This window comes from Trichechus manatus, unplaced genomic scaffold, assembly GCF_000243295.1.
Source record: "Trichechus manatus latirostris isolate Lorelei unplaced genomic scaffold, TriManLat1.0 scaffold00104, whole genome shotgun sequence".
In the NCBI taxonomy this organism is placed as follows: Eukaryota; Metazoa; Chordata; class Mammalia; order Sirenia; family Trichechidae; genus Trichechus; species Trichechus manatus.
Genome location: NW_004444040.1, coordinates 931,876 through 939,091, shown reverse-complemented (window position 1 = coordinate 939,091; position 7,216 = coordinate 931,876). Strand labels below are relative to the sequence as shown.

The 7,216-nt window shown below is 43.1% G+C and overlaps 1 protein-coding gene across 2 annotated transcripts in view; it reads left to right on the top strand.

Moving 5' to 3' along the window:
• The window catches only part of SNRPB (small nuclear ribonucleoprotein polypeptides B and B1), an 11,528-nt gene extending 4,592 nt beyond the window's left edge, over nucleotides 1-6,936 (top strand). The window contains exons 3-7 of one of the 2 annotated variants that reach the window (XM_004383002.2): nucleotides 2,340-2,451; nucleotides 4,507-4,659; nucleotides 5,271-5,409; nucleotides 5,740-5,865; nucleotides 6,777-6,936. In XM_004383002.2, coding sequence (XP_004383059.1) covers nucleotides 2,340-2,451; nucleotides 4,507-4,659; nucleotides 5,271-5,409; nucleotides 5,740-5,865; nucleotides 6,777-6,814 — 568 coding nt within the window. In that variant the 3' untranslated portion in view covers nucleotides 6,815-6,936. Of the gene's footprint in view, nucleotides 1-2,339; nucleotides 2,452-4,506; nucleotides 4,660-5,270; nucleotides 5,410-5,739; nucleotides 5,866-6,629 lie in introns of both variants that reach the window. The other variant, XM_004383003.3, reaches the window with a different exon arrangement.
• The last annotated feature ends 280 nt before the right edge of the window (nucleotides 6,937-7,216 follow it).

Below are 7,216 nucleotides of genomic sequence, written 5' to 3'. Positions count from 1 at the left end.
GGAGTCCTCCATCAGAAAATCAGTAACATCAGATTACAACCCAAGACTAGAACATAGGACAGAGCAACCAGATATCAACCCAGATAGGGAAGTCACAAAAGGAAATCAGAGCTAAAACACTGAAAATAGGGAAACAGATGTCAATATGTAAAAGATGACAACATTAAAACAAGAAGGAGGGATTTAAAAAATGTAGACACAGATTTTTCGTATGGACAGGACGTCAAGGCGATAAAAAGATTGCTCTACCATACAAGGCAACTTCAGGCCCAAAGCGGTTATGTTATTGTGCTCTTCTGCTGCGTGCAGTGGCCCAATTATCTTGTCACTGCTGTGAATTCCTGAATTCCCTTTGGGGGTGGTGTTTCTTCTGTGGCTCAAAGCCAAGAAATACAGGGCAACAAAATGTTGTAGGGACTCCTGCAGTGCTACAGATTAGAAGGGGCCAACAGATCAATGTTGAATGATTCCAGAAGGTTTCCTCCTATTTTTTAAGTAAAGTTGATTTTATTCTGAAAATAAAAAAAGTTTGTTATAAAATGGTTTTTAAAAATACAGAAAGGTCTATGAGAAAAAAGTTAAAATACCCAGAAGATGTTTTTGTTTGGTTGTTTTTTTTTTCATATTTTGAAAGGGCATACATGTTCATTATTTTCAAAAAAAGGGAAGTCTACATAAGCTAAAAAAGAAGCAAAGAATCCCTATCTAGACAAAATCACTGTTAAATAAAGTGTCAAAATGATACTCTTAAATCGTTATTTAAAAATCAGGGTGTTTTGTCATTGTCTTTCTCTTGTTTTTAGATGTTGACTTTTTTTTTTTTTTTTTTTTTTGCCTGCTCTGTTGCAGTTATTTTTTCCAGTTTTCATTTATATTATGCTTTTTCTTTTGTGGTTGTTGCTTAGGGATTGCGGTTTTTGCTTGTGCTTTTGAGGAACAGATGTGTAATTTTTAAGTGGGTAACTCTTATTTTCCTTTGTGGCTTCTATTTTTGATGTGAGGGACAGAGGTTTAGGCCTGTGGGGCTCAATTGGTAATAGAAGGACGTTACACGTAAGTGGGTTGGGTAGGAGTCAGATAACTTGGGGAATTGTTCAGGCTGCCTCCTGATATTGGCGAGGCCTTATACTAAAGGGAGGAAACAAGGTACTGGCAAAGAAAACCTGACGAGGGAAAGGGCTTCACAGTTGCTATGGGATAGCATTGAGCCAGGGCTGGACTTTTTTTTTAAATTTTATTTTGTTGAGAATATACACAGCAAAACATAAACACCAATTCAGCAGTTTCTATGTGTACAATTTAGTGACATTGATTACATTCTTCGAGCTGTGCAACCCTCCTTTTCTGAGTTGTTCCTGCCTCATTAACATAAACTCACTGCCCCCTAAGGTTCCTATCTAATCTTTCTAGTTAAGCTAAACTCTTGTCAGGTTTTAAGATGACTTCAGGGATATTTTGGTTTAAGGTTTAAAGATTATCTCGGGGCAATAGTTTCAGGGGTTCATCCAGCTTCAGTGGCTCTAGAAAGTCTGAATTCCATTAGAATTTGAAATTCTTTCCATATTTTCCCCCTTTTGATCAGGATTTTTCTATATATACTGTGATCAAAACATTCAGTAATGGTAGCCGGGCACCATCCAGTTCTTCTGGTTTCATAGCAAAGGATGCAGTTGTTCGTGGAGGCAGTCAGCCACACATTCTATTTTTTCCTCCTGTTCCTGACTCTCCTTCCTTTGTTGCTCCAGGCAAGTAGAGACCAATTATTGTGTCTTGGATGACTGCTTGCAAGCTTTTAAGACCCCAGGCACTATGTGGTAAACTACAAGGTAGAACAGAAGCACTAAACAGTATTAGATCAATTAACTTGATGTCCCATGAAATCATGACCTTAAACCTCCAAATCAAGGAACCAAATCTTGCTTGTATATAAGCAGCCTCAGCAGCTACTTTTTTTGTTTTTGTCAATGTAAATTATCACACAAATTTTGCCAATTCGACTTTTTACAGGTGTACAACTTATTGACAGCAGTTAACAGTAATTGGCTGTGCAACCCTACCTTTAATCAATGTGATTAGGACTGGGCTTTCTTGTCTCTTGTCCTGTCTCTTGGTGTATTCATGTTTTTTCTTGGTGTGATAGGAAACAGACATTCACCTAGGGATTACAAATTCAGCCTGTGAAGACTATCCAGAGAGGCTGTCCTAGGGGAAAGATTATGTACCATTTGTCAGGAGATGTAGTGTAAAGCAAACCTTGGAGGCCTCTGAGCAGGTGAACATGAGCTTCACTTTCTCTCTAATGTTGCTTTTTTGTTTTCTTCTCCTAAACCTGTCTTTAGGCCAAAGAACTCAAAACAAGCTGAAAGGGAGGAGAAGCGAGTCCTTGGTCTGGTGCTGCTGCGAGGAGAGAACCTGGTCTCAATGACCGTAGAGGGACCTCCTCCCAAAGATGTAAGTCAGCGCAGGGTGCCGGTGAAAGCCCAGGAAGCCCTGTAGAAGGAGGACCTGCCATGAGCGAGGCTCTGCATTGGGTTCTGAGTTTCATCACAGGCTTCACAGACAACCTATGGTGTCAGGTTTTGCCCCCTTTTTGTAGATAATAAATGGAGTCTTAAAGAGGTTGCCTGCAAGTAAGAAATGGGGATATGGAATTTGGGTATTTCTAACTTTAAAGCCCTCTTTCTGTCTGTATTTCTCACTTGATGTACATAGTGAGTCTGTAGAAGAGGTGCCTAAGACTGTATGAGTCATTTCTTATGTGATGACACAGTCTAGCTGGGCCTTAAGTGAAATTCCAAATAAAATGGAGTAAGTGCATATAGGTCCCCCAGCCCCTCCCAGTCCAAAAGTAGAGTGGCCTCGGGGGAGGAGCCACTGGGCTTTCTGACCAGGCTGCCCGCTGCCCTGGACTGTAGCACCTTGGACCAAAACGCAGACCTGCTGCCCCCCTTTGAACACATGGCACTTTGAGTTCCCAGACTACTTACTATACCCCCGAGGTTACTGAGATGATCACGGGGGACTGTCACCTGTGTTGCATCACTGACCTGGATTTTACCTACTGAGCTTACCGTCAGCAGGGCCACACGCCCTTGAGCTAGCTGTTTACATCCAGAAAACGCTATTCTCGCTTTTCCCTGTAAAGCAGAAATCCTCTTCGAGTTAGCAAAAATAGGTACTAATGCAGGGAAAAAAGCAAAGTGGCGGAAGGCAAACTTGAATAGTGGGGCAAGCCTGTATTTTGGTTCATAACTTACAGAGTAATAGTTACATTTATTGAGCATCTGCAGTGAGTGAGGTATGCCAAGCACTTCAATATTTTATTTAATCCTTATAGCAGTCTAGGGATGAATTATTCCCACTTATACCAAGGTGTCACACCTAGTAAGTGGTGAAGCTGGGATCTGATCCCAGGCCATCTTTGCTTCTTAACACCAAGTGACATTTAGAAATAGAGCTGGCTATTAGTGAATCTGGAGCCCTGGTGGCAAAGTGGTTAAGAGCTCAGGCTGCTAACTAAAAGGTTGGCAGTTTGAATCCACCAGCCGCTCCTTGGAAACCCTATGAGGGAGTTCCACTTTGTCTTACAGGGACACTAAGAGTCAGAATCAACTCAGTGGCACACAAGAAAAACAACAGAATCTAGTGAAATTTATTGTCCCTTTTTCATTGTAAAACATTGTTAAACGAATAATCCTTTTACCCTAACTGGTTTTATTTTTACCCACATATATCTGTTTTATGTACTTAACACGTATAATACGCATGTGTTCTGCTTTTTCACTTAACGTGGTAAACATTTTTCTGTTTGCTGTATAATTTTAAAAAACCATGTTAATGACTTAAATATAGTCCATCAAGTGAGTACAGAGTAGTTTATCCTAGACCATTTTCCTTTTTGGATCCTTACATTGCATTTTTCCCAATTATAAATATCTGAAGGGGATGTTACCATATTTTTTGATTCAAAGAATGTATACTTATTTATGTCGCTTGGTTCCTATTTCCAGTGGAGTTGGCTGCTTTATTTGTAGCCCAGTGTAAGCCTTCATGACCACACTGATGGGTTTTAGCATAACCACCTCATTTGCAGATCAGGAAACGGAGTCCCAGAGTCTTGGGCTTACTTGCTTACTGTCACCTAGCAAATGAGGGTCAGAGCTGGGACTGAATCTTACGTCTCTTTATGCCAGGTCAAATGGTTTTATCTACTGCACCATTTTGAATGGAGCCCTGACCCTTTGCTCTTGGCTTAATTTTCATAGGCGTGCATATAAGTGGTTGAGTTGTACCATGTTCCTCTAGACTTATAGGTTCTTCTAGCCTGCTTCATGCGTGACAGACACAGAATCTTGCATAGCGGAGGAGTAGTGCTAGCACATAAGGGTGGATCTTGTTAATGAGCTGTTTTCATGCCCTGTAAATCTGAGGGATTCTCTTGGCAATGGTATTTCCAAAGTGTACTCTAGGCCACTGAGCATCTTAGCATGTTTCTTTATTTTTCAGACTGGCATTGCCCGAGTACCACTTGCTGGAGCTGCTGGAGGCCCAGGGATTGGTAGGGCAGCTGGCAGAGGAATTCCAGCTGGTGTTCCAATGCCTCAGGCTCCTGCAGGACTTGCTGGGCCAGTCCGTGGGGTTGGTGGGCCATCCCAACAGGTGAGGAGTTGGAGAAAGTGACCAGCTTCTAGTGGCTAAAATAGAAGGTAGAGGGGTCCACAGTTTGGGGAGATTCAGAATGACCATCCTGTGACTTTCCAGCTATCGGTGTTTCTCTGTGTTTTGTATGTGACCTGAGTATCAAGTGAAAAGGTAAACTTGCCATTATAAATTGTTGATGCTATTAAAGTAAAGAGATACATAAAATGTACTTTAGCCAACTGTTGGAGCAAACTGATTCCACAACAACATTTGAAATAAACTCTCTTGTAACCTATTGTTAGTTGTATATGAAAATACAGGTTCCTTCTCTGAGTTGGATTGGGCATCCTTAACTTGGGTCTACCAAAAAAAAAAAAAAAACAACACAAAACCCCGTTGCTGGTGGGTCGATTCTGACTCATAGCAACTTGGGTCTAGAAGATGGAAATTGGGCATTCAAGGTTGGTCTTCCCTGGCAGGTGGTTTTGGATAGGAAGTCTGAAGCCATGAGTTGTAGCTTGAGGGAGTTTGGGGTCATACTATTTCTTTACTAAGTTGGGGAAGGGGACAGAGAGCTGCACTATACTGTACCATTCTGCCTAACCTTTTCCCTCTTGTGGTTCTCTTAGGTGATGACCCCACAAGGAAGAGGCACTGTTGCAGCTGCTGCAGCTGCTGCCACAGCCAGTATTGCAGGGGCCCCAACCCAGTACCCACCTGGCCGTGCAGGTCCTCCCCCACCTATGGGCCGAGGAGCACCCCCTCCAGGTGAGGAGCCCAGGAGGAGACTGGTGCTGATTGATACAAGATACCTTAGCTGGATTCATGATGAGATGTAACCTTGACTGAAACTGTTGATGAGTTTGTGTAATTAAGCAGGATTACTCTGAGATCCAGCCTGGCTGACTGACGTGGAATTAGCTGGACAGGAGCCACCGGGAACCCCAGCTCTTTGGCTCAAGTCCCAGTTTGTTAGGAGAAGCTGGGATGGTGGAATGGTCCATCTGTCTCAGAACTTGGTGGATAGCTTTTATAGGTTTCCTGCTACCTTTTCAAAACAGACACTGAGCTATTTTCTTGGGGCTTGTCTCTTAACAGGCATGATGGGCCCACCTCCTGGTATGAGGCCTCCCATGGGGCCCCCAATGGGGATCCCCCCTGGACGGGGGACTCCAATGGGCATGCCCCCTCCGGGGATGCGGCCACCTCCTCCAGGTATGCGAGGTAAGTGCCTATAGCAGTGACCTTGGATTCCTTCCCTAGAGCCTTGTTGGGATGGGAAATGGGACGGAAGATTGGATTTAGATCGTATCCTCTGGGCTTTCAGGCCTTAAGCCTAGGGAACTGAATTAATTGGAAGACAACTTTGTCCAGAAAGGAAAGAGGGAGCAAGCATTTCTAAAATTGGCCGTGCCTCCCCTCCTAGAACAGTTGAGCAGCCCTGCACTTGGGTACTTCTCAACATCCCAGGCAGTATCTTCAGGGCACTGGGAAATGGTGCCTTCAGAGGGTCCCCAAGAAAGGTCATAAAATTATCTCATGCCCTTTGGTTCGATAGTGTATAATGGTTTTAAGAGGGGGCTCTGGAGATAAAAATATGTATCTGTTTTACTCTTTACTATGTATATTTGGTTAACTCCCGTTTGAGAAATGCTGACAGATCAGCCCCCTCATTTTATAGATGGGGAAACGGTCCCAGGGAGAGTACAGTGTCTTGACTCTCAGTCCACTTCTTTCCACCAAGGCATAGTGGCTTCCAAAATAACCCATGGCCAAACTTGGTGACCCCATGTTTCTAGTTCAGGTTTTCCATTTATGGGTTTTATAAACATAGGAGACCAGTTGGTCCCCGAGAAGTTCCCATTTAGCACATACGCTGTGTAAATCCCTCTGATCACTTGATAACTGCAGGATTGGGAAGGCTGGGGCAGGGCTGGGGATTCGAATTCCAGATCAGGCACTGACTAAACTTCTTACTCTTACTTCAGGCCTTCTTTGACCCTTGGCCACAGAGTTATGGAAGTAGCTCCACAGAGGCGTGGGCCCGATTCCCCAGGGCCAACTTACCACAGACCTGTTTGTTTGTTATGCTGTTGTTCGCGGAGTCTCACCGGATTGTCTGGTTTCCCTTACAGGGCCCCCTCCCCCGGGAATGCGCCCACCAAGGCCCTAGACTCATCTTGGCCCTCCTCAGCTCCCTGCCTGTTTCCTGTAAGGCTGTACATAGTCCTTTTATTTCCTTGTGGCCTGCGAAACTAGTTTATAATAAACTCTTAAGAGATTATTATAAAGGTACCTGGGTGCGTCTGTGGTGGTTTATTTTTAGAAAAATCTTTGATACGTTGAGTGCTCAATAGAGTCCAGGATTGCCTTGGAAAAATTAGTTCTAATCCTCTCAGCTACTTCCCTTATAAAATATTTTACCACACAGTTTTTAGAGCTGCACAATTTCATATAATAAAATAATTATGAAGAACTACAATGAGGTATTTTCACCTGTCAAATTGGGCAAAGATCGCAATTTGATGATACATTGAATCAGTTGAAATAAACTGAGTAGTGCAAATTTTTATAT